This window comes from Scophthalmus maximus, chromosome 17, assembly GCF_022379125.1.
Source record: "Scophthalmus maximus strain ysfricsl-2021 chromosome 17, ASM2237912v1, whole genome shotgun sequence".
Classification (NCBI taxonomy): domain Eukaryota; kingdom Metazoa; phylum Chordata; class Actinopteri; order Pleuronectiformes; family Scophthalmidae; genus Scophthalmus; species Scophthalmus maximus.
Window position 1 is genome coordinate 15,705,603 of NC_061531.1, and position 27,846 is coordinate 15,733,448.

The window sequence follows — 27,846 nt, forward strand, 5'->3', positions numbered from 1 at the left end:
CAGACAAAATGCGCCCAAACCTCATTGGCAGTGGTGTGCGAGCTGATGTAGAGCTGGCTGGATCCGGGGCCAGGATAGTGCACAGTGCACAGCATCTCCTGTCTGCTCATCAGCATTTGGATCTCCTCCCAGGATGGCACGCACTCCCGACACTTGGTCTTCTCCAGAGCCTCGCTGATGAATGACGCATAATTATCCATCTCCGACTCGGGACTCTGGCTCTGAATCCTGCAAGAAAGGGTGAGAAAGTGAGGCGGGTTTGTGCAAAAAACGAATGAATTCGATACCCCAAAAAAAGGGGGGAACTTGTTAATGCTCCTGATGTCAACAGTGACTCAAGGGCTATAAAGTGTTATGCTGCGATCGCGGCCTTTGCGTCACTCTTTTGATTTTCGACCGATTCTTTATTTTCTTTGGGCTGGCAATGCAAGAAAGTCAATGAGGCGTGGAATGACAAATGTTCTCACTTTAGCTCTTAGGGACTTAAAAGGCTCAACGTCCTTCAAACCATCAAAGAAAAGGAAAAATGGCAAAGAAAACATGTTTGACCTCATGTGTTGCGCGTGAGACAGGAAGAGGTGTTTCCGCTCCTGTGACCCAGAGTGACCTGCCACTTCCTCCCAGTGGAGCATCCAGGAGTGGTAGGTGAGCGTGTGTGTGTGTGTGTGTGTGTGTGTGTGTGTGTGTGTGTGTGTGTGCGTGTGGTGTTGGTTTTTAAGGACGGGACAGAAACAAACAAAAAAAAGCGGCAGACGACGCACTCCAACTGGAGCCCGACGTCTCGCACACTTTGCACGAGTGCGAAAGGTGTGAAACACAACCCCGATGGAGTCACGGGCTCGGCCCTGTGTAAACACCACGGGGAAAATAGGAAGGAAACAATTATACCGAGATGTTCGTCCCAAAATATATAAAACAGAGAGAGGCAAACGAGAGGGCCCTCAAAGTTTCTGTGAGACAGAGAGAGGCCTTCTCATTCCCTCCGATGTCTCTCTCTCTCTCTCATAACTATATGGCCACAGGGTGGGATTTGTCCTGCTAAAACATAATTAGGAATGTTCCACTGAGTCTGTGTGATCCTCCTTATGCTCTCCTCCTCTCCTCTCCTCACCCCTCTCTGCTCTTTCCTCCACTCTTGCCCCCTTCCTCCTCCTCCTCCTCCTCCTCCTCCTCCTCCTCCTTCTCTGCTTTCTTTCTTCTGGTCTATTCTCTCTGACAGCAGACATTCCCCGGGGGTTTCTCAGGGCACTGGGGGAGTGGAGGAGGGTTTTTCTGGGCCCACTGCCCGGCTCCACTCTCAGCTCTGCCCAGCTGCAGCCTCAGCACTGATCCGCAGAACGGGGGAGAGTGCGTGAGAGCGCCGGGCAAGGACGTATCAAAACACAGGCAGCGAGTTCCACAGTGGTATTATGAAACGCCATCGCATGCAACTGTTCCATTAGCTGCAGGCGCTTTCCCAGTACAGAAGTATAGATAGAGAAACTTGCAGTGCTTTGATGACGTGGCGTGAGTGAAATCTGGAGCGGGAAATTAGCGACTGCTAAGAACTTCAGATCGGCACGCTTGACAGAGGGGCTAATTCAGGACGGCAAATTCAACCCGAAAAACACCAGATCTGTCCGAGCGGACACGCTATCAACGAGAAGGCATATCACGCTACCATATCCAAACAGATCCTGACGGCTGCTTCTTAAACCCCAGTCAGGCCCCCAGGTTTTCTCTTCTACCACAGCATTCCACCTGTCCCCCCCCCCCCCCCCCCCCCCCCCCCCCCCCCCCCCCCCCCCCCCCCCCCCCCCCCCCCCGCCCCATCAGACTCCTCCAGGGATGGCGCCTTGCTGATGCAACTTTGTGACGTACATTACAATCAAAAATAAAGACTGCAATATTACTGTCAACTGACAACTTTGGCCCGAGACAACCTGAAACTGTCAACATAGATGAATCTGCTGTAGTGTTTTCCACTTGTGTGCCACAAGTCGTGTTTCCCAGTTGGACATAAATCAGAGCCTGAATAAACAAGAAGAAGAAAAAAAAAAATCCAGATTTTCCACTTGCAATTACAAGACGGAGATGATGTGAGCGGCTTTCTTGAGTCCGCGGGATCATTATTTATTTTTATGCTAAATCCAACCTGAACGCTGCCTTCACGTTATATTGCAAAGGGGAAAAAAGTTTCATACTTCATCATGTGCGTTTACAGGTCCAACTGTATAGTCATATGAATGTTAACAATTCCTATCTCAATGGAAACTAAAACGCAATCACCGCGCCTCCCCTCAAAGGGAATTTTTGTACTCTTCAACTCGGCTGTGTGCGTCTCACCTCTTGAGGTGGAACCGCAGGTACTTGAGCACGGTGGGCCCGGGCAGGAAGGTGCAGCTCATGCAGGTGAGGAGCTGCCAGTAGCGGAGGTGCGCGGCGGTGTACGGGGCCGGCGTGTGGCTCGTCTGCTTCACCAGCTGGCAGTAGACCTCGTCGCGGAGCGGCCGCAGGTCCAGGCAGGTCTGCAGCACGCCCTGGATAATGGGAACCGGCTCCCTCGTCGACTCCAGCTGCTGCAGGCAGTTGAAGAGCTTCACGGCCTCCTCACGCACCGAGCCGTAGCCTTTCCCACTGTGGTCTGGGGAGAGGAGGAGGAGGAGGAGGGAGGAGGAGGAAGAGCAGGGGCAATTCTGTGTCAGTGCTCAGAAATTGATCTCTGCGCGTTTGTTGCAGCAAAGGCTTATTATTGCAACACAACAATGAGAATCGCCGTCATCACGTTGCTTCCCATTGTCTGTGCTGATCTCTTCTGTTTTGTGGCGTGCACCTGTTTTCACTCGTTTTAATGAAGCGGCCGAAGCGAGAGCGCTTGTTATCGCAGTGGCCTGCATCGCACTGCGCTTAATACTGCCCCTCAGCAATTTAAACAGCACAGTAATCACAGAGATTACACTGCTTTCTTCCCACTTGGCAACAGAGTCCCCGAAAACTGCAGTTATATAAAACGGAAGCTCACCGCCAACCGGTATCTGTCCGACAGCAGTAAGCAAAGTCACTATGTACATATAGTACGTGCATCTGTTATATATTTTATGAGGGCTTGAAGGAAGTCTCCGTATATGTTGGACATGTTATCTGAAAAAGGGAAAATTACATTTCCACCGGTCACAATCCTTTTTCTCGAACATGTGGAAATCCAGTTGTTGACATCTGCAATCGTTATTCTGACTAGTGGAATAGGAATTACTGATAAAAATAATGAAATTCAAAGTCAAATTGCTTTATAGATATCTTACATTAACATTTTTAAATGTCATTCCCACTAGTGAAACTAAATCACTGCTTCTTAGCCTTCCTTACTATATGTTCATTCGGCTCTCCACACAGTCAGCCAATCAGAACTTTCTCAAATTGCTGTAGAAATAGTTTTTTCTTTATTTTCATTTTGATCCGCGGCTACACACATAAAATATGTACGAATGAACGACATGCACGTGTTAACTACTTACATGTGTGCTCCAGGCTGCCGTAGGGGAAGGGAAGCAGGGGGGCGTACAGGGGGCCCTGCGTGTACTTCAGGATGGGGTTGTGCTGGTAGATGTGCTCCACCACCTCCGGGTTGAACTTATTCTCCTTTAGCGCACACGAGAGAAATAATTGTGACGATAACGTCGTTAGACAAAGACGAGAGCAAAACCTTCGTATGTCTCCAGTGTGCCCGTGGTCAACCTGAAGGCGAGTCAGTGAGCGAGCGGGGGTGATTGAGTGTGTGGCCCGTCTGTCAGGGGGTGACCGGGGTCGACGTGAACCAGGCTCGCAGTTCGGCTCTGGCAACTTTCAAAGCAGCAGTGAAGGTCGAGTGATGACCCGGCAAACCGCACCGGCGCGACTGACACGTTATATTTTATCCGCCGGTGTCAACGGGTTTCGCGTGCGTGTGTTTGTGTCTTTCACTGCCGATGTGGATAGATGCCTCGCAGTGGTGCAGATGGCTTCCATGCTACTGCCCCCCAGCACCTGTTGCTCATTAGTAACGTTGCCACTGCCCCCCCCCAGCCCCTTCCTCTCCCTCCACCCACTCCCAAACCAGCCAGCCTTTCTATCCGGCTACGAGGCAAAGCCCGCCCGCCCCCCCGCCCCCCTCTCCTTAGTGGGGCAAAGTTGACACATTCTTCTCAAGTGTTTGGTGCACACTGGTGACAGGCTTGTCTGTTTGAACTGTGGGAATGGGATTCTGTGGGCCACATGCAGCGCGACGCGCAACCAAAATCCAGATGATGTTCATGCGCTTCGCCCCCCAGGTGGTCTCCTATTCCCTGCGGTCTCCCTCTGACGCATGCAGCAGTTCCAACGGTTTTTTCGGAAATATGCTTATTATCTTCCTTGCCAAATGCTACACGAGAGGATTGATGCCACCGCCGCGATAGGTGCAGCTGCAGCCGGCAGCCGACTAGCTCAGCTGAACGCTCGCACAATCACTAACAAACCTGGCTCGCTGCGTCCGCCTACACCTGCAACCACGCACCTACCAGCTGTCAATCACACGGTATCCACGCCCCACTTTGACTCTAAATGGGACCGCAGTTTAGAAATTGAACATCATGCTGTATTGAAGAAGACTTGAAACGGGTGGCAGTCAGTTTATTTGGAGGTAAAACCCCAAAACTGAGTCCACACAAATTAATCGCGCAGCGCCGAAGGGAAACAGTTTGCACAACTACAGCAAGTGCAGTGGATCAGAGTTGAGCCAGGAAGTGTGTGTGTTGATTCTGAAGAATGCTTACAATGAGAGCTGAGGTAACTAGTTTTAACAGTTGGCCTCCGTTTTCTCTTTCAACTCGTCGACTTGATTCCCCTTGCTAAATGGCAAAGTTGCTGCACTCACAGATTTCAGCAAATTAACCTGCGGTGCCTGCGGTGTGTCACTATTGCAGACGGCACTGATGGCCTGGCCCACGTTTAAATAAAAGCGAGGACTATCCTTTAAATGCCATGTGGGGCAGATTTGTAAAATAGAGAGGGTTCGCCCAGCTAATCTGTTCTTCAGATCCTCTGGCCATTCGTCTCCTCTTTCACACATGGCCTCTGGCTGTAGGTTCAAGGCTGAAACTGCAGTCCCTTCTCTCTCCCCTTGTGTCTGCGGCTGGAAGATGAATCTACGCTTTAACGAGAAGTGTGCAGTTCAGTCCACACAGAGCCTCTTCTGTTCATTCCCTCTTTGGGTTTTTTTTTTCTCGGCAGCATCAGCCGCCATAACCTCACACCAGAGAGGGACAATAATACCTCGACCATTTGAGAAAGTGTGCCTGTGTGTAAAAGTGAGGAAGAGATGGGGCGGGCAGGCTGAAAGGGGGGGGGGGGGGGGGGGGGGGGGGGGGGGGTGTTTAAGACGGTGTTAAAGTGGAGCACTTTATAAGCAGGCCTCCCCCTCTCGTCCACCAAAACATAATCAAGGCCCCTCCTGCGCGGAGCACACGGGCAGACGGAGGCAAGCAGATTAACCACTTTCTTTGAGATTAGAGACTCTCGTTGTGAGACAGGAGGCCCGGCACAGGACTGCTTATCTGGCCCGGCTGCTTCAGGCCGAGCCATCCTCCACCTCGTCTGCCAGAGTTGGCCCTCTCTTCACCCCCCCCCGGGGGAAGACTGATGCAAGACGAGTCATCCGTCTGCTCAATGAGATTCCAGCACACCGTGTTCTCTAGCAACCCCTGGTCTAAAAATATGTCTGTCGCTTTCAAACGCACTCCCTCCACGTGAGCAGATAAAGGCGAAGGCTTCCTCTCAAACTCTGAATAACTGGTTATGCCTTTATCTAGAAATGGCTGCCCTGCTGCAGGTCTGTTATTCTGTCCGGTCCCAGTGTGGTGGAGTAAGATGAGGTCATTCAAGGCAAGCAGAGGAAACTTTGGACTCCTGGCTCAATGTGGCAGTGTGGTTTCCGTAGTTACAAAGCAGAGGGGAAATAATGTATAGCCCAATGACAAATCCGACACTTCAGTTAGTACACTTGCTCAACTCACTGGTGCAGTGTGAAGTTTCTCAAATCCAACGCAGGCATTGTGCACTTCTTTAGAATACACTGGTGGTCCTTCACCTTCCGCTGTTCGGCCAAGATGGCGACCACTTTTGACCGTTTTGAGTGGGTACTTATCCTGGTATAGTGCAGTGCAGGTTGCTTATGTAGTCTGGTTACAACTGTGTGTATATGTATGTGAGTGTTCTGTGTGGCCTACCTCGATGTCTCGGATCAGGAGCTGTGTTGGCGTTTCCACCGGTGCTTTGGTATCGATGATTTTCTGGATGGCACATGCCCAGTGCACAGCTTCATTGAAGTGCTTGGTGTACAGCCTGTAGCAGTGCTTCCGGCCATATACTGTGATGCTCCAATAACCTGAAAAACAAGCAAACAATCTAGCATTTGTAACTGAAACTGTGACTAGTGTAATTGAAGAAAATGGGGAAGAGACAAGTGCAATGGTTACTGCACGGGGCCACACCGCATATCTGGCGTGACTCCCTCCCTCTGACTTCCTCTCTCGGTTTCACTGAGGATCAAAGGTCGGGCTGAGAGGAGCCTCAGACCACGCCAAAACCAAACAAGAACAGTTGTTGCACAGATGAGGTCAGTCAAGTGTTAAAGGCCTGTCGGACAACCCGCAATTGAAATGCGTGAGGCGTGCTTCCTCCTCGTGCAGAGGAAGTATTAGACATACCCAATGCCGCCTGCAGCCACATGGCTGTTATCGATCTTTCCTGCTACGTGATTTGACACCATCCACGTCTTTGTTCAGGTTCTTGGTGAAGTACAAGCACCAAACGAAGAGGTTTTACATCAGCAATCACGACGTGGTGGTAATGCCCAATACCGAGTCTGAACCTCTTCAGTGCCATTGTGTGATGGGTCAATGATGCCACAGATGGAATCCTTGAAGGGAAGTGGCTCAGGAGGAATATAAAGCCATGCAGTAGTGAAACAGCCAATGGGACTTGTGACAAAAGCCACTGCTGAAAGCCCACTTCTGTCCAGAAAAGTCCCATGGCGTACTGAGTTAGGAAGAACTATGTTTGGGTTTGGGTTTGTACAAAGGTTTGGAGATTTTTAGTGGTTTGGTTAAGTCAGCAGGACACTATCCCCTCCATTCATGGACAGACACACAGACTCAGACAGAGTGTGGCATGTCTGAGTAATACATTAACCCAAAAGGGACAAGTCATCCCTGTGTCTCTTCCCGTTTGGCAAAGACTCCTCTCTTTCATCTCAATGTCTTTTGTTTCTTTCATCCGAGAAGTGGAAGGGAGATGCCCACGCTGATTACTCGAATGTGAGGTTTTTCTAGACCAACATGGAACCATGTTTTGGACCAAAACACAGCTGGGGCTTCCCAAACCTACTCAGAATTGCTGCTCTCATGTGAAGCGAAATGGGACCACAATACGTCACAGACGAAAAAAACAAAAACCCTAACAACTTCTCAGGAACTTTTTTTTAGATGGAAGTTAACACGTCACCGGAGTCTACGTAGATTACAGGCAAGTAAACATGAGTCAGCTATGCCGCAAGCCGACGCTATTATCTACATACATATGTGCCAATTGCTCACCTGTTTCCTTGTAGGTCTGCTTGTCGGGCCAGATGACGGAGCAGAGGTTGGTGAGCACCAGCGTGCCCAGTCGACGGGCTCCCTTCTCCGGTCCGGTGTAGTAGTCGAGTGAGTCCTGGCTCAGCACGAACCAGTACCGACGCTGCTTAATCCAGTTTCCTCGAACCTCCCGCAACAGCCACCCTTCAAAGAACGTACGCACACATGACAACTTTGAAATGATGGAACACAGGGGCTCTAATACATCAGCAAATATTCAAAGCAAATATGCCTTGTTGGTTCCAACTTCTCAAAAATGACACCATATATCTTAAGGTTTTGGACTGTTTCTCTGGGCAAAGCAAGACATTTGAAGATGTCACCTCTAGCTTTAACAAGTGACATGGTGATGGATATTTTCTGATCTTTTATAGACCAAACAATTAATTGACAAATTAAACTCCAGATTCATCGACTCACAGCTCTACATACCAGCATTAGCCCACAAGTATTGTTTGACATTTATTAAACTCTTGCCAAGACACCTGTTTTGGTTTTGAAGACAACATAATACTTTTTCCAATACCTTACTTTAAGAACTATTGCAATTATCAAAATCAATTTATTGCTCTTGTTTTCCCCTGCTTGAAGAATATTTTGATAACATTCAAGTAATCATGGTGATGTCATTTAATTTGACTGTACAGTACCAATACTCACTGCCACTACTTTTATTTTAACAGACAAAGCCTTAAAGGGGAAGTAAGGGATATGGAAAAAAATTGGTTTATTTCCGGGGGTTGGAACCCGCAGTCCCGGGGTATGGGAGACGGACCCACTAACCACGAGGCCAAAACCCCGGAGTCGTGGCATCCGTGGAGAGCACGTCTCGACTCAAGGTTTCTGGGAGTGATGTTTACAAACTGCACACAGAGTCCGCACCATTTACAGAGCCAGGGCTGTGCCGGAAGAAAAACTGGATTTGCAGAACCGACAGCTAGCGGGCCGCGAGGACATATTTGCAGAATTTTTACATAAAGTGTTTTACTGCCCCTTTTAAGTGCACAGTGAGCACACACCAAGACAATCGTGTCCCCCGAGAGGTGTGGGTGGTAGGTGGGCTCGTCGTGGAGCTGCTGAACCAGTGCTGCCGCGCCATGTCTTAACTCAGAATAAATCCAGAGGCATGTAATTATCCATAAAGTTTGCAGCAGTCTGAATGCGACTGCCTTGTTGGGGTAAATAGTAGGGGATAAAAATACAGCCGGTTAATGGCATAGGCTTTAAAAACCTGCATGCAGCCAACATAATTGCCACTCCAGAGGTTGACAGAGTGAGAAGAGGAGGGAGCGAGAGAAAGAGAGTGAGAGGTAATGGAGGAGCGTGACAGTGGAGACACAAAGAGAGCGGAGCAGACGTGCAACAGAGGACACTGGGAACACGACAACAACAGTCTTGCATTGTAGGGCCAGGCCTGGCGGGATCGGCGGGGCAGGCCTAAGGGCTTGGAAAGACTGCAACGACAGCCCAGATTCACTGTTCCTAAACAGCAGTGGAACCTCCTCTTCTCCCTGAGCTGTGTGTGCAAAAATTGTTCCTCATAAATATTTAATCGTAGAGTAGTAGATAAATAAACTAGTTTGGCAGAGCTCTGTCCAGATGCTGCCCGGAGAGAAATAGAAATTAAAGAGGCCTGGTAGCGAGTCCTTCCAGGAGGTGCTGATGGAGCCGCTGGCACTGGGCTCGGGCAGGCCACCTGGAGGGATATACTAGTCTGGGTGGGACTTTCTGAGGGGGCAGGGCACCGCTACACACTGAGCCATATGTTGGGTGGATGTGCATGTACAGGGGTAAGTGCATATGGTTTGCGCGTGTATACTTCCGAGCGGTTTGAAAGGAACAATTAGGCAGTGTACCTTCAACTTCCTACCACGTGAAAAAACGCCAATGACGCCACACTGGCATCACAACTTCCTCTGTGGTTTAACAATCTGCGTGCCACCTGTCCACCTGCGCCGCCGGGTTTGCGCCCCGTTGCCTCAAAGTGGTTTTTTTGGAGGCAGCGCAAAGCTTCCCCTGTCTCGCCGCTACCCCCGAAATAAAAATAAAGACGGACGAGGGAGGGGGATGAAGGCTCAGCCTCTCGGGCCATGTTTCCTGTTTGAGAATGCTTTTATATGATATAAGTGCCAGGTTTGAACTCGCCATAAACCCACCCGATATAGCCTAAAGTGAAACCCCTGGAGGTACTTAACACCACATCAGAAGGGGGGGGGGGTCAGCATCAAAACCCAATGTGAAAGGGATAAATAAAAACCATGAGGTAAGTCAGGCTCGCTGACAGACTGCATGTGGGCGGCAGACAAGCCGACTGGGCGAGAGACACGGAGAGAAGGGCACGGCTGGCACCTCGACGCCGCTCTCGCAGACGCGGGACATCCCGAAGACACGGCTCTTTTCTGGGAACTTTGAACAGAGAGGGAGCAGGGAGCAGCCCTGGGTCCTGGGACCCCCTGTGTAACCCTCCCATGGTGCTCCATCTGGATCCCATCTCCGTGGCCTGCTAATGTCTCCCCCGGGGGCCATGGCTCGCCCTTAATTTGTTTCATTTGTGACCCCCTGACCCCACCCACGCCCTGCCCCCTCGAACACAGATTGAGAAGACAATCTCTCTCTCTGTAAATTTCCATCTCTTCACTGCGAGGCCTCCTGTCACTTTCTGAGCGAGGAATGTTTGTTCCGGGGATTTTTAAAAACAAAATTATACAACATGAGCTTCGCAAACCACTTCAAAGTTTAACGCCAACATTTGTTCCACATACATGTTTGCCCTGCGGGCCTTTGCATGCTGGCATTTCAGAGGAAACTCATAAAGAATGATCACTTAAATTAAAGCAGAGAGCTTTGAACATAACACATTGGCTTTATATTACAAAAAAACCCTTTTTGATATTGCTCCGTCAAAAGTTTACACTAATGGCGACCAAAGATTATCAAGTCAGCCAATGTTGTCAGCTGGTTGTTGAATGATATAAGAACCCAGACTGTATAATTATAAACAAGCAACACGGGACTAAACTTAGACGGACGGATTGAGGTGAAGTTTACTGGAGCATGAGGAGCTGTGAATCATGTGAGGAGCAGCTCGTTTCTATCTGTGAATCAACAAAGGTATGTCAATAAACCAATGTCAGCATCTCTGTCTGTCACCACTCCACGGGTTTTTACAATTCACCCACCGCCCATCGGTCTATATCTGCTACGTTGGTGCCCTATTTTAGAGAGCGGGGCAATACTTACCCCCCTGTAGCCTCAGGAGGTCCGGACGAAAAAACAAAAACAAAACAAAAAAACCAACATAGTGAACAAGGGGACATGCCCTAATGGAGGGGTTCTTGACAAACATATCCTTATGCAGCTCAAAAGGAGAAATGAGAGGGATTCTCTGATGCCCCGAGGTGTGCTGCCGTTGCTTTAATAGTGTGCTGGGTTAAAGGATGGGGGCCACGGTGCACATGCTGAAATCCTAAGTGACAGTGTAATCAACGGCCCGAGGAAAGTAGCCATCCTCTGTTTTGGAGGGAAAGCAACTGTGTACACTTCTCCGCCGGCAGCGAGACGGAGGGAGAGAGGGAGAGAGGGAGAGAGGGAGGGAGGGGCTGAGAGCCAAAAGGCACATGGCAACTGCTGTCAGAATTAGGCAATCTGACCGCCGCCACTCCGAACAGGACGTAACTTATCCAAGTGCTGGCATTTTAGTCAGCCGTTTTCAGTGGCAGGGCACAAAGCAGAAAAAAGGAAAAGCAAAAAAATCACAGAAATATCCTATGAGATCATTCCTCAAAAGCGTCATGCACGCACGACGGGGCCCCTGGAGCCAGGAGCGATCCTGACATGAACACCCAGGAGCGGCGGGAGACCGGGAGACAGCTGTGGGCCACATGTGGTCAGAGCGAGGCGGGCCACTGCGCGACAGCTCAGCGTGAGGCCGCGACACCACTTATAAGGAGACAGTTAGCGTAATGAAATATATATATACTGTACTTAATATGAAGACCGGCACCATCCTAGCCCTGCAATGACGCCTTTTATAAACTGAAAAACAAAGTAGCGCTTCATTTAAGATCATTTTCCTTTACTTTATACATCAGTGGATCATTTTAGTCTCTGATTCCCAAGAGGTCAGGGTGATTGAAATGATCAAAATGCATGTTTTGCATGAGCAACAGTCCAAAACACAAACGTTTTGATAATCAAAACCCATCCAAATCTCTAGCCACCGGCCGAATGACCGATATCTCGCTCCAGCTGTTTCACTCTCCTCATCAGCAGGTGGATGCGTTCAATCTGCAGGCTGAGCAGCGTAACGGCGGCGTCACCTGCTTTGCCGTTTGTCTCGTGAACAGGACTCACCTTTGACCAGCAGCTCAGGCTCTTCCTCCAGGCCCATCTTATTCTTCTCGATGATCATGCTCTTCATCTCGTCAGGCGCCCCAGAGACGGTGTGCCTGTGTGGAAGAGCGGGAGGAGAGTGTAAATAACTTTGTCTTCCCCCGACTACTCCACCTCCCCATTGGGCCTGGAGACCCACGGTTGGCTGTGACCCCCCCCCCCCATCCCACCCCTCTCCAATGTGACTCTGTGCCAACTACAAGTCTCTGATACTCTTAGGTGGGGGTCCACGAATATCTGTCCTCCAGCATTCTCCCACTTTCCCTCCCTAGCAGCACGCAAGAGCACTAACGCTCGCTGATGCATACCACGCCACTGTGGACAGCTCGCCTCTCTTTTATCACTGCAGTCGGCGGGCGACTGAAAATAAACGTGACAGAGCGACGCCGGCCTGATTCCCAGGCAGCCAGCTCACGGCGGTCAGTGGAAGGCACGAGGGTTCAAGGGGTCACAGGCAGCCTGGGCTAGTTAAAACCACGAACATCAAAAAACATCTGTAAATCCACAGCACCGCTGTTCTGTCCTGCCCTCTTTGAATGCCTCACGATCGCATATACGGCTACGTTCCCCCACGAACCCTCAGCATCTGGTGAGCCAACCATGTGGACTTTTGTTATCTCAGGGCCAAGGTCCATTTCCAGTCTATGAGATTGTTTAGAGGCTTTATCTCTCCTCGTTTATTTACCCAATCACTCGTTTATTTGCTCTCCTTCCTGGGTCTAACTAGCTTCGGTAGGTGCAAGTGACAAACCCCTCCTTCCTTCCTGTCCTCCTCCTCCTTCTGGGATCACGGCTCAGGAAATGAAGCTACAGCCCTCGCCGCTCCCCGGGATATTTGGCCCCTCGTTGCCTACTCCCTCTCTCTCCGGCTGATTTATGTCAGTATTGATCTGATAATTCCTGGAATGTTCCTGCACACGGAAGGCAGCGATAATCAATGAGTCTGAATATAGCCTTATCCGATTTGACTCTGTTTACATGACCGCAGAGGCCATTTCCTTTGCGTTCCGTGCGCTCCGACCTGATCCATGGCCCTATCAGGCTGACCACGGTGACGTCATCATCTCAAACACAAGTTTTTCCTTTTTTTAAACGCAGTTATAGATCCCTTGCATCTCTAATTCAAGCCAATGCTCAGACAGTGAGACTCTACGCGGTGGATGGTATCTTTTCTGTACGTCCATATAAACTCATCACCAGAAAGCAGAGGTGAGAGGAATCGGGATCCCGTCACGTCGCACTCGGTCACAGGCCGCACAGCACAGCCTCGTTACGGGCAGCAGACCACGGGGACCTCCGACGGTCCGCGCGTCCACGGACCCCACTCGAGGGCATTAAAATAAACACACAGGCATGTGAGGACGTCTCGTATTTGAGGTTGTTAATAACCCCCGGTACATAACGGAGACATGCATGCAGACGGGCAGAGTTAGCCTATGTGCGGCCCAAAACGGCACAGGGATTAGAATTATTGGAGAACTACGCCTCCATTGGAAAATATAGGGCCTGTGTACACAATGCGTCCTTGGACTTAAATCCCAATTTAGTATTTAGTAATATTACCACTAAGCCAAGTTTAAACTTATCAACAACTGTTATGACCAACAGCAGTGACTCTCATCTTCACAGTATGTCGAAGGGATTATATGGTCGAACATCTTGGAAGAAAAATTTCGCTCACAGTAATGTGCACATTTTGCCCTAATACCAGCACAGATGGAAATCTGTTTAGTTTTTTTGTCCCCCACTTAACTGCACGGTCCTCATCTCTAGCTTTAAAAAAAACTGTACAAGTCAACTTCAACGCCGCCTTAAGGTCACGCACAGAGGAAGCACAGGGATTACAAGAGGACAAAAGCACAGGTCCAAACCCAAGGTTTGACCTTTAGCAGCCGCAAAGTCGCTTGACCTTCAATTTAAACGTTGTCCTGCCAGGGTCAACATGCGCATTGTGTCCAGAAAGCCCGGCTAATGTCCAAAAATCTGGATATCAGCAGGAGACCACAGCATTAAAGTGAAGCGGTCTGCGTAATGAGTTGTGTTTGTTCCTTCTTTCTTTCATGACCGAATTGTGCGAAACATGTCGTTGTGAGGAGATACATTGACATATGTCATTATAGTGAGACTTGAGGTAAAGGGTAAACAATGCAGTCACAAATTAAACAGTATTGTTGCCTGTATCTGAAACATTATTAATATAAATAACGTTAAATGATGGCTGGAAAAAAAGACAGAACAAAGTCAATAAGTTACATAAAATACAGGAGAATCTACACACACACACACACACACACACACACACACACACACACACACACACACACACACACACACACACACACACACACACACACACACACACACACACACACACACACACACACACACACACACACACACACACACACACTCTGTAGTTACTGAACAAAAAGATGTCACTTATTAATAGAAACCCTAATGGAAAGTCGATTCTAAAATTATATGCAACTGTGTCTGGTAAAAAAAAAAAAAATCATGTGCACCTCCAGCACCTGAACACACTCATCCGGTCCTATTCTTCAATTGTGATATTACTCATCAGATTCTCATTCCTTCTGCTGTACGTCTTGCGTCATTCTGTACATTTCAGTCTTCGTCTTAGTATAAAATGCTTCACCAATTCACCAATTCAGCGAGCTTAGAGGGGAGAGAATAAACCTCGTTTCTCGTCCTCTATGGTTTGTCAACTAACGTCTGGATGACACAACTCGATCAATACGTTCTTCCCAGCCACACTCCCACAGTATCTATGGTGGAACACAATAACACGCAGCAGACCAATAAAGAAAAAAGAAAAGGACATGTATTACAGCTCGCAGCAACTGCTCGAGCACCGTTGATGTGAGGGCTTCGGACCCCTCCGCAGCTGTCCAGCAGCCCTGCCACCCCCACACACTGTACCACCCCCACATTCCCAGAAGCCCCGGCAGAGGCTGTGACGGTGGGGCCTTCAGTGGGCAACTTCCTGTGGAGCGCAGGAAACAATTTGACACGGGGATTAAGCAGCACGGAGGAGAGAGCGAGTGCAGACGAGAGCACCTCTCTCCCGCCCAGTCCGCCCCCGGGGACGGAACATCAGCTACTGCAGGGGAGGAGCATCGTTTTCAAAGTCACACCACTTATCGCTGAAGCTTGAGATGTGTTGAGAATCAGATCAAGGTTTTTTTTCCTCTCCCCTTTGGTCCGGGTTTTTTTTTTTTTTTTCAGACCGCATACAAGCTCTTCTCTCGGAAACACTGGGAAAATTAGTACTTTTCATCAAAATGATCTGTTCTGGAAGTTAAAAACAAAAAAATGTCAATGTCAACCCTGATTGCATGTATCCGCTCAGACCAGCAAATTAAAAAATTATATCAAAAAAGTAGGCAGTCCCGCAAGACTGGGAGGGGAAGCCAAAAAGAGGAAATGCAATTTGCGAGAGGAACAAATATTTCCTTATATAACCTCACAGAGTTTATTCTATAGCTTAAATCTAAAGCACATATTCACATCCTGTGCACTCAAACGCCCTATAGACCTTTTTTTAATAGAAGAGTGAGTATTACTGTCAACGTGTGAAATGCTGCACAAAGTGCTGTGACACAGGAGACACGGATATGACACTCATCCATTCACCACTGCTAATTCGTGCGTTCTCAGTTTCACACATGCAATTTCACCTCAACACACAACCAATGTAGGTGTGTTGGGTGGCAATAACAATTGATTGTTATTGGATATCCTGCCACTTATTTTCTTGATTGATTGATTGATGGACTTTTCCCTAAAGGTCTACATTTTTTCCCGAAAAATGGACTCAATCATTACTTTCTCAAACATGTTTCATTTGATCGATTAATCAACTATTCCTTGAGCTCTAATATAAAGTTCAGAAATCAATGAGGAGAAAAAAAAAGGCCTTTTTTTTGGAAGGAAACTTTTTTCTCCTTTAAAAAAAAGGGGTTTCAAAATGACACAACTGTTGTTTACAGTATCTCTCCTTCTCCTCATCCATTTGGAAACATGACTTGCAATTTTTTTTAACCTTTTTGCAATATTCTAATACAACCAAGGACACTGGCTTGCATTACTTGAAACCCACACCATCAACGTACGAGAGAAAGATAATGGCATATCATTAAAAATGGTGCTTTAAAAAACACTAATGACCTTGTAAAACACACCACTGCATTACCAAAGATCCTATAAGCACCCTGGCGGGTGTGTGTGGCCGACAGCGGCCGCTCTGGTTTGTGGAGACTTACTGGGATTTACAGGAGGTCACTAAATTCCATGTACTAGAGAGAAACGTGTCCGGCGATGCAGCCACGCTTAACAGGTGAAACAAAACCAACGGGAGAGCGGAGGAGATGCCCACACAGCCCGGGGGCAGAGCTTTAATTAGCCAAAGTAAGTGGAACCACGTCGGTGACAGTGAGGTTAAGTGGTGAGCTTTTTTATTGGCATTAATGCAATTAAGTTAATAAAGGCTATTTGGGAATTTTAGCTCGCTCAGTGGAACATCTCTACCTGTAAATCTTGCCGGCCTTGACCTGACCTTGTTTTTTTTCTTGCTCACTTGGTTATATGATGAATAATACATGCCGTTATTAGTGAAAGTACAATTTACAATGAGCACTTCCACAGATTAAATATAGTTCAGGAATCAGAGGCCTTTGTCTGCTGCTTGTGCTGCGTTCACGCCTGATCATCTAGATATGAATGGTCGGCGATCCATTTGGTCCAGCGGATCGCACCCTCCTCTGAGGGCAGTTTGTAAAGCTGTTTCCAGACATGAACTCGGAAAAATGGCACATAAAAGACGAACGCATTCCAACTACCAGTGTCTTAAGACTGTGTGAATGCGGCAGACGGTCAGGCATATGGGCCGTTCCTAAAATACTCAAAACAAGGTCATCACAACCGATGAGCGACCCGTCGACAGGCCCTTCTCATGGTGGCACGCTTAAATCTGCCAAGTGCGAGCGGGCAGCACAATGGCTTGATCGGTTCGTGACCGTGTGGCTGGTGGTGGCTGCTGGAGTGATGAGTAATTGATTTCAGTCCAGGGTCTAATCAAAACGCAGAGACGCTAATTAAAGCTAGAAAAAGTGGTGTCCTTGCTCTGGGGCTCGGGTGACCCCGGCGGGGAAACCGGCGGAGACATGTCCCGGCACACAAAGCGGGTCCTTGTGACCACAAGAACATGCACATTCGCAAACAAAAAAAGAAAAAAAAAGAAAGACCCTTGTGCGGGTTTGTCGCAGAAAGACTTTATCTGATGGACGAAAGAGCCAGACGGATCCAAACAGGCATTTTGACAAATGGACTCAAACCAGCGGCCCTTCTTGTTAGAGTCCAGGCTCACATACTGTACATCCACAGACTGTATTAGACATCTGAACAAGCACCGAGGACAAATAACCTTATCGGAAACAGCTTTCATCAAAAGATTCCGTGCATCGCACTCGGTGCACTGAATAATCACAGTTTCTCTTTGTAGAAATTCTTTTTCTCTCTCATCTCCATCCCCTCCCCCACACGGGGCACGGGGCTCGCTCGCTGCATGGGCCTCTGGCTGAAGCCGGGCTGGTGGGAAAATGGGAATGTGGTGATTAAGACTGGGCCTATATGACCTCCCAGCTAAAAATACGCTGTTTACTCAAGACCACTGCCAAGAAACTCTGGACTAGGCAGAGGGGGAGAGGGAAAGAAAAAAAAAAGAGTCATGTTTTGAGAAAGGAGGAGGTCGGGGAGTGTGTGTGTGTGTGTGTGTGTGTGTGTGTGTGTGTGTGTGTGTGAGAGACAGGAAGTCTGTGACTGAAGGAGAGTGTGTTGATCAGAAAGAAATGGTATGATAAAAATAATAATTCTGAATGAAGTCACTCTGATCTTAATGATGAATGTGAATTGAAAACTTTCTATATTTGCTGATGTTGTAGACGGGGTCAGTCTGCGAGGGCTGGACGGCTGACAGACTGGCTGACAGACACTCAGACAGGCAATTACCGGGGGCCCCACTTCTTCTTAGCTTTTCCACGCAAACACTCTGCGTGTTTCATGCATACGTTCTCTCCGTCATGCACGGACACACTGTATATCCACACACACATATACACACACACACACACACACACACACACACACACATGAAATACATTACACTGGTCTCTTTCAGCATTCGCTGACCTGGCAACCCATACCAAAAGCATGTCAAGTTTTTGACAGTCAAGAAGGGCAAAGGGGGGAAGAAGAAGGAAGCAGATGGAACGAATGATGAGAAAGAGAAGTCCTCATGTGTCCACTTTGCTTTTTTCGGTACAGTTGAGAAGGAGGCGTGAGGATGAAAAACTAGTGATGATGAAAGACAGATCCGAGTGTGAACACAGCAGGAGGGGAGCGAGCTGCCGACTGAAATCAGACCCGCTGTTAACATGTGTCCTGTGCCACATTAAAGGACCGCCTACTCAGCTGAAATCCTCTGACCCCCTTGAAGTTTTCATAATGAAGTGAAATTATTTTTACACTTCTCTGTGCTTCCCCCTGCACTGAATCATTTGTGGTGTGTCTGCCACAATATTGGCACCGACTGCCAGATGTTGATTTTGTTTTTCTTCAAATGGGTACAATCTTATTTCATTCCTTGCTCCCTTCTCTCTCACTCACTCACACACTCACACACACACACACACACACACACACACACACACACACACACACACACACACACACACACACACACACACACACACACACACACACACACACACACACACACACACACACACACACACACACACACACACACACACACACACACACACACACACACACACCAGGAAATATTATCACTTCCTCTCCACATCAGTCCTCACTGTCATACACCAGTCAAATTAAAACACTGTTTCCTTTCAACAATCAACTGTATTGTAGTATGATTGATATAATACTGAATTCCAAACTTTAGATGCTAAGAACCATGCAGACTGTCCAGTCAAGTCTATCTAGTAAAAAGGAATCTCAAACACAAAATCAGGCCAGATCACGAAATCACAGAAATCTTTCCATATTGTTTCTGTACACAAAAATGGGCCAGACTGTCTTTTCCTGTGTTACAGTTGTTGTTTTTTGTGTGATAGTAAGATACTTTTGATCACATTGTGTCTGTACTTTGTGTCATTGTTTTGTAAACTAAGTGAAACTGTGCATGAGGTCCATTTCTTGTTCTACCTTCCTGTCAACGAGGACGTATTGGATGCAATAAATGTCCACTATTTATGTTCCTTTCTTCTGGCTCGGCGCTTCAGGAGGGGAACTTTTTTATTTTTTTTTAGTAGCAGACTTCATTTGCCAAGCTTGGGAGGAAAAGGCAGAATATTTAGTTACAGGCCGAGTTGTAAGATAATACTTTATTTTATAATGAAGAGAAATGTAATAAGAGTGTTTGACCACGGCGACTGTACTTTTCGGTGTCTTGTGAACCCATGAGGTTTGAGCACTTTGTGTGCACGACACGGAAATAAGATCAAATTTACAGGAATGTCTCAGAGTTACCAATAAGTTGACTGTGCGTGTGCAGTGTGGCTATGTAAGTTTGCATAATTTAGATTCTGTTAGAAGATTCAAAATGCACATGACACAAAAATAACAGTATTTTCACATGGACACTTGAGGTGGCCCACAATCTGCATCCCTAGACATGTGTCTGTACACGCCACTGTGTTTTTATTTTTTTGGGGGGGTGGGGGGCTGTCTCCCCTCCTAACCACATCAGGCCTGCATCATGATGAATTATCTGAGTGTTACCATTCTAACCTCAGTCTGGTAGAACAAACATAAATTCCCCCAATTTATCACCAGCATATTCTGGGGCCGTTATTCAAACTAATAGGTTCAATTCAACGGCTCAATAAAAGCACAAAGCAAACCTGAGCCGCCCGCCCAGCCGTTTTTTCTCCGGAGGGCTAAGATAAATTGATATGACACCGTTCGCCGCACAACAATGCCGCGACTTATCGACGCCTGGCTTTTTTGGCTGTCCTTGCCGAACATCTGGGCGTGTCCACTCGCTGGCCAGGTAATGACGGAGCGCCGCACTCTCTAATCTCCCCCCCCCCTGTGATGACTACAGCCAGGCTTTTATCACACTCCCTTCAAAACCACCGGCACTATATTGTAGAAGTGACACACTCACACGCACACATATATCCGAGCCACACCTCTTCGGGGAGTGCTGCTGATGTAGGGCTGAGTCACCCAGTCCAGTTTGCCTACCTTTCCCCCCCCGCGTCTACTCTACAGACGGCATGCGGCACAATGTCTCGGGCCTCGGCTCGACGACGTACCTCCTGAGGCAGCCCGTCCTCTGGTTGAGAGCCGCTGCTCCTTTATTTCACGTGTTGTCTGTGATCGTCCTACAAGTCGCGCTTTGTGACTCGTCGGCAGATGTGCAGTGGAGATTGTGGATGAGGGGAGCGAGGTGGTGCTGGTGGGGGGGGGGGGGGATGAGGGCACGATGCCAGAGATAGAGTGGAGCAGAGCCTGGCTACATCACTGTCTGAGATCACAGCTCCGTACTAATAGTCTAGTCAAGCCCTCCATTAATCACTCCCTCTCTTTGACACTAGCATTCACTTGTAAAAACCACATGACCATTTAATTGTTTGCGAGTTGCACAGTGGTTCCTTGTAACTGGAAGTCTGAGTGTACAACCTTCAGACTAGGGCTGCAAATGTGGCTCCGGCCATTTTCCGGAACCTTACCGGCCAGCTCCCAAGTCAAATTTCCAGAAAAAAATGTCCAAGTGAGCTCACAAATCTCTGGAAAAATTCACAGTGCGCGAGTGGGCGTGATTGATAACTGTAAACAAAAAATGATCATCATGTCCTGCCTGCTGCATGCTCTATCCAGAGGCCACAGAATTTTCCAGAAATGTCCCCGCTGGGTGTGAACGCATCTGACTAAGATAATTTCCTGTTGCCTTCGTCATATGGCAAAGGCAAACAGAAAAGACATGAACTCCGGAAAAAGTCCAGAAAATTGCGCTGGACATCTTCCAGAGTTCGTGTCTGGAAACAGCTGAGGAAAGGGATTGGTCTCAAAGTTCATGGTTGAAGATTGACATAATTGGCCAGCGCAGCCCCCGACAACCGCCGAGTCGACCTTTGAATGGAAAAAACTCAAAAAGTCAAGAGGTTAACGAGGCTTAACCTGGCAGTTGCATATCCATAAGCAGCAGCTTGCAAATATTCTGTCATAAATACATGTGAGCCTGCGCCGCATGCACATGTGAACGTGTGTGTGTGTGTGTGAGTATAAGGTTAGAGCACATGTTTCGTGGCTTAGCACATGAGAAGAGCCCTATGATATTACACACACACACACACACACACACACACACACACACACACACACACACACACACACACACACACACACACACACACACACACACACACACACACACACACACACACACACACACACACACACACACACACACACACACACACACACAGGAGAGGAAGTGAAAAATCAAGTGTACTTACACACGAGCCTGCCTCAGAATTAATACAGAAATCCCCAGCACTCAGCGGAAGTACACGAGTAAAACAAGGAACTATTACTTCCTAAAAAAAGAAATAAAATAATTATTTTTTCAGAAACCTGTTCCTCTCCCTCCTTACCCATTTGTTCCGTTGGCTGTGCGAGTTGGTTGAGAAACAGTCACCTCAGGTGGACTCTGTCGACAGAAGAGAGAGAGGGAGAGAGAGAGAGAGAGAGAGAGAGAGAATAGGGTAAACAGATGATAATGCAACACAAATATTATTTTGTCTTTACAACTAGTCCACAGGTTGGAGAGGTTTCCTCAATGGTTGCCTTCAGTGGCCATGTTACAGTAGACCAATGCAGCCGTTGCTGGCAGCCACGGCACATAGCTGCTCTGTTCCTGTAATGCTTGGCTCTCACTTGCAAGGGGCGAGCTGGTGGGGAGAAATTGTGGCATGCAAAACAGGCTCATTTAATATAGGAGTGGGGGAACAGAGGGATCTTTTGTGCTGTAGCTGCGTGCAAACCCCAACATGCTTTTATTGCGATCGGTCAATTTCTCTGGGAAGGTTGTTAACCTAAAAATAAACTTGGGTCTTTGAGATTGCAACATTTGCAGGAGCAGCTGCCTTCATCTTTTCAATCCAAGTGTATAGAGAGAGACACAAGTTGGTGGTTGAGGAAAACAAGTGAGAAGGACCAGATCTCTCAGGGCGTTTGTATAATAAAAATATTATTATACTGCTGCTGCTGCTGCTGATGATTATCTCATAAACATAAAGTTGTAAAGTTATCCTGTCCAGCTAAGAGTTGGTGCTTCTACAGACAACAAATCAGGGCTGCCACTGGCAAGACGCGTAACATCAAATTTCACGGGCGGAACAATGAACTTTTCATTCCCAGACTTCCCCGTGTAGCAGAAGATGGGAGAGGATGTTTCCTTTTGCAGATGCTCCAGCCCTCAAGTTTCCCAAACCTTACTTTGGAAAACCCCATCAGACACCAGAGCCCGCCTGTGCGCAACATGGGCCGATTCCCTCGGTGTGCGAGGCAGCGCTGTGTGTCCCCGCGGCCTGACTTGTTGTCTCTGCGAGCCGCAGCCTTGAGCCAGCCCCTGTGGCTGCCCCGGCCCAGCTCGGGGGTGTTGGCCTACCTGAAACACTATCCAGGTCAGCTCTGGGCCCCTAACAGTTCACACACCACACTTTACTACTGGGCAAACTAGCCTAAGTATAGCCCGTGCCCTGTCAAAACAGTCGACTGCTTCTTTTCTGGATGGCCCGACGCTGACAAAGAAAACACGGACTGCAAATTTATAGGCCAGTATGGAATCTGTGTCATATTTACAAGGCAGACGGACTCTGAGGCAAATGCGGCAAAGACGAGGGTTCGGATAATGAGAGGGGATTAATGTTTAACTGAGGGAGCGATACTGTAAAAGTCAAACCAGACAGGCAAGACTAACTGAGAGCGTCAGGAAGCCACTTGTGAATGGAAGAGAGTGTGTACGGTAATTCCCTCCCCCTGTCTGTTAACCATAAATGATTCAGCTAATCCAACAGCCCCGGAGAAGAAAACTCAAGCCAAGTCTGAAAGCGACAAATCAATACAAATCACATCAACGACTGCAAAGCTGTAAATCCCACGATATAAACTAATCAGACAATCAATAAAACTAATGGGTCAGGTTGATAGAGTTACAATATTCTTTGGATCATTCTCCACAAGATGTGACAATTTACAGAAAAAATGGCTTTCCGATGGAGTTAATGGCCTGTGGGACGAAGAACAAGGATAGCGTGCGACGCAGAGCCCTGGCAAACGCTCACCCTTTGGACGAGCAGCGGGTGAATCACTCCAGACGAGTACAGAGCATGGAGGGAAGGAGGGAAAGATGCTGTGATGTGTTCGTTCCGTGGCCGACTTCCGCTCTCGCTTTCCCTTCTGTCTACTCTCTCTCTCTCCCTCTCTCTCTCCGTTCAGCTCTCCCGGGAGGCTGAGTAACCAGGAGGAAATGCTTGGGCTCAGCCAGTGTCGGCCTGAAGACCAGATGTGTGGCCTGGAGGTGGTGAGGCAGAGACGCAAAGGAAACCAAATATAAACCAGCGTTCCGTGACACCTCCGAAGACAGATTCAGTAGTGACAGTTAATGGGACCCAATAGCGGGACTGTGTCCGTTTTGTCCCGAGCAACAGGATGCACTGCGGTGCCCCGATCCACACACATGCGACGGCACAGGGCTGGCGGTGCTAATTGGTAAATGTGGCTTCACCTTGCATAAAAGTTGACTGGAGTTTCAGTGGAAAGATGGAAAGAAGAGAGAATGACGGATGTCCTGTCCCAAAATTAGTGCCCTGCTGTCCTAACACTGGAGGCATTCAGCTCCGTGGGACTGTTTGGCCAGCTGTTGGAGGGCAGTTTCATTGAATGGGGACTGTAAACATGCAGGGAAAAGGGTTCCGAAATGGCCCCGTGCTCCTGAGGGCCAAGCCTACACAAGCGTCAGCACTGACTCATGATTCCAACCTCAGTGAGAAGGAGAACAGTCCTGGCGAGGAAACAGTGCGTCGCCATTGGCTCCGGTGCCGTGGATGCTACAAATCGTGGCATCCTCTGGCACCGCGTCGGAAAACAACTCTGGAGATTGTGGTGGAGGTTTTGGACGTGCTTTAGGCAAAGGGAGACTCCGGCAGACCTGTGGGTTGCTGTGGTCATCCCTGGCAGGAGCTGGACGGAGTCCTGCTAAATGGAGTATTTCATCATTACGAAGCCCCAAAAGGACACACCCAGGGAGGTCTGACCTGCCGTCTGAAAATGTGGCTTGTCAAGCTCCGGATGAAATGGAGCTCTTTGGGGTAAATGATGGAACGAAGCCCTGAGGGGTTTACCCTGGGAATCTTCAACCCTCAATTCCGCCCCACCCCCCCTCCGTTGACACCATGGAGAGCCAAACAGTATCTCCCAGATCCGTATATTCTGAGGGGAGGGGGTTAACGAACTGAAATTGGATAAGAGTGGGTCAGCTGATGATATTGGCTTAGAGTGGTTCAACTGTGGTCTCAATTATTGGCTCAGTGTAGACTATTGACACAGACTCGCAAATACCCACCGGTGACACAGATCAAAAGGAAACAGGATTTGCAGGAGTGGATTCATTTCCTGCAAGCATCAAGGAATCAATAATCAATAACTTCAGAACACCTGGGTAACAAAAAGAATCAGCCAAAGGGAAGATTTTTTTGGAGGGGGGGGGGGGGGGGGGGGGGTTTCTTGGTAAGTCACATGGGTCAATAAAGTGATTCCTCCCATTAGGGAACTAATCTGATAAACTGAAAGGGGCTGACTTACATGATAGATTACACAGGATGCTCCTCGAAAGGGAATACATCACTGAGATTAATAGAAAACGACAAGTCAAATCATAATTTATGAATATTTAGGAGCAAGAAATGAATTGTACCAAAGCCAGAACCATCACTGATGTAACAGCGCTACAGCGGCTCTAGAGACAAAGGAGACTCGACGAGCCCCACAGTGGTCAGGTGGTTTCCATACACCAGCTTGTAATAAAACATAATAAATGCATCTTTCTTAAGGGAATTTTTGTGTGTTATGATTCGAGATACTTGGGGCAGCTCCAACAAATCGTCCCCTTGATCGAGACTGACAGCTCTGGGCTCAGGAGGCCCAACTCTGCATGCAATGACTGGTAACGGATGACCAACAAAACTCAAAGTCATTTCCGTTCACGACAACTTGGCGGAAAAAATAAACATTTTCGGTATTCCTGAGACACTTTCTGTCGGTCAAATCTTGCATCATTGCTCAGCCTTTGCTCACTTTTAATCTTTTTGAGAAATTATACATGGACCAGAATGGACTAGGGACCAGGGTTCTCCACCAAATAACACACCTAGAATACATTAAACCAATATATGGAATCCACCCAGAGGAACACACTTTTGCGAAATTTTAATGTCTCACCTTAAAAAGGCCCCCTCCATTGGAAGAAGTCACTTTGATCATGTATATTGATTGTAGATGTGGAGCCCAGTTGTGTTCCTCTGACAACCGATGCCAGGCAGACGGTACATTAGGACTGAAGACAGGGAAGTTTGCCAAGGAGACATGTGCTCAAAAAAACCAACACCTCCCTGGTTGCACCAGAGCAACAGATGTTTGCTCTTATCTGGCTGCTGCTGCTGCTGCTGCTGCTGGTCCTGTTTAGACTTCTGCCGAGACAATAACTGTACGAAGCGTATGCTCCCAACGTCTTCATGCAAATCGCTGTGGTGTTGCACTGGTTGGTTGCAAGCGCCACTAAATAGATAAGCACGATTTGCAAACAGCAGTGGCTCCAGGTGGTGTAGGCTTTGTACTCTCACCTGCGAGGCCGTGCTTGTTCGTGTGAGCCACTTGTTACCAAGGCAGATGGAAATAACTCCAGAATTATTCCAGAGTATATGCTTTTCTTTCTCCCTGTAGGTTGGGCCATAAAGGAAAAAAGAGCCTACCTCAACTCAAGGCAACAATGCAGCCTCACAAGTGGATGGACAATGCTGAACTCTCTGTGCCTGATCAGATGACTAACATCACCAGAGACAAGGCCACAGTCTTACCAGTTGCAACGGAGGAGTGGACAGAGGCCAAACACAGGATCAGTTCAACACGCCGGTTTCTTTTCCAGCTTGCATCATTGTGTGTGTGTGTGTGTGTGTGTGTGTGTGTGTGTGGACATTTCCTTCACACAACTTCAAAGTGCACTTCAAAGGTTAGGTTATGGTTCTAGGTGGGGAATTGCATTATGTCAAGTCAAGTGTCCTAGCAACTATGGGGACCGACCAGCGTGCGTGCGTGCGTGCGCGCGCTTCCCAAACCCTCGACGTCAAACTGGGCAGGCAGTCGCAGCACATCCTAGGGAAGAGGCTTGGACTGCGCGCGCGCGCACACACACACGCACACACACACACACACAGAAGTAACCAGGGAGCATGCTTCTTCAAAACACTGGGCAGTCTTATGCGCACAAGATGCATTTCTTATCACGCCTCCAAGTGCAAATCCATATTTACTTCTTATCAAGGCCTGTGGCCGTATCTGTTTGCACAAAACTGGAATTGTGCGCGTGGAGTTAAGTTGACCCAGTTTTATGAAGGTGCAATGTGCAAAGACGCACAGGGAAGTTTTTATTTATTATAATTTTGTTCTTGTTTACAGTCACTATTTGACATTTATAGATGTACACATTCAATCATCTGTGCGCAGCGACGAACGCACTGCTGCTGCCGCCGTCTGGTGCAGGTGGAGACTCTTACCCGTCCGTTGGGAGTCAAGTCGTCCTTGTTGCGCAATTCGAAAGACTCTTCCTCCTCTTTCTCCCCATAGTCGCGTCCCAGCAAACTGAAGCCCTGCCTGCAGCACAGAAACCAGCGGACCCCTTGCAAAGGCATTCAAATGAGGTGAGGAGGGTCGCTCTGCACGGTCTCCGGGTCGGTGAACTCAGCGTAACTCCCGTGCGCAAACGGGACACCCTCTCTCCATGGATGTCCGGGCGAGGAGGAGGAGGAGGAGGATGAGGAGGATGATGAGGGGGCACACATGAGCTCACTCTCTCGTCTCCTCTCTGTCACAGAACATGTGAAATAGTCCAGGAACTGTGCGTCGTAATCCAAGTGGGCTTCAAGGAAGAAAAAAACCCCCAAAAAACCAAGAGAAAACTTTAACATCCGAAACAGGAAGTGCAGTTTAAACGCGCGTCGATGTGGAAGCGTCGGAGCGGAGCCATACTGCTGCTGTCTTTTCTTTTAAAAGAAAAAAGAAGAAACACCTTCGTGAAGTGGTGGACACAGCGCGAGGGAACCGCGACTGTCTGACTTGTGAGGGAGTCTCTCTCTCTCTCGTTTTTTTTTTTTTGAACAAAAGCGTGCTGCCGCAGCTGGGACGGGACAGTGTGGGAGGAAAGGCCACGCCCACGCACCTCAGGCCCGGAATGTGGTTGGCTGAGCACAGACACTCCCCGGAGATGATGCGACCCCACAAGACACGCCCCCCCACAAGACACGCCCCTCCCCTCCACACTGACAGAGCATCACATGCACAGACTGTATACTGTATCAGTCAGGAGCAGGGGTATTTATTTATCAATATTTTTGAATTTAATTACCCATGTAATAAGTGTATGTACATTTTTCTACAGCTTTTACTTATATTATAAACTCTGAAACGTAATTGTTATTTTCATATCGCACAACAGCTACTT

General features: G+C 48.2%; 1 protein-coding gene across 6 annotated transcripts in view; it reads right to left on the reverse strand.

The window, feature by feature from the left end:
• plekhh3 (pleckstrin homology, MyTH4 and FERM domain containing H3) overlaps positions 1 to 27,482 on the reverse strand; it is a 33,342-nt gene extending 5,860 nt beyond the window's left edge. Inside the window, exons 1-9 of one of the 6 annotated variants that reach the window (XM_035614626.2) lie at positions 26,903 to 27,033; positions 21,769 to 21,780; positions 21,587 to 21,667; positions 11,982 to 12,076; positions 7,590 to 7,772; positions 6,222 to 6,379; positions 3,495 to 3,618; positions 2,326 to 2,623; positions 21 to 228 (exon numbers count right to left, since the gene is read on the reverse strand). In XM_035614626.2, the coding sequence (XP_035470519.2) occupies positions 21 to 228; positions 2,326 to 2,623; positions 3,495 to 3,618; positions 6,222 to 6,379; positions 7,590 to 7,772; positions 11,982 to 12,048 (1,038 nt within the window). In that variant the 5' untranslated portion in view covers positions 12,049 to 12,076; positions 21,587 to 21,667; positions 21,769 to 21,780; positions 26,903 to 27,033. Of the gene's footprint in view, positions 1 to 20; positions 229 to 2,325; positions 2,624 to 3,494; positions 3,619 to 6,221; positions 6,380 to 7,589; positions 7,773 to 11,981; positions 12,077 to 21,586; positions 21,668 to 21,724; positions 21,781 to 25,571; positions 26,067 to 26,206; positions 26,297 to 26,902 lie in introns of those variants that run through there. The other 5 variants (XM_035614624.2, XM_035614623.2, XM_035614627.2 and 2 more) reach the window with 5 other exon arrangements.
• Between the last annotated feature and the right edge of the window lie 364 nt (positions 27,483 to 27,846).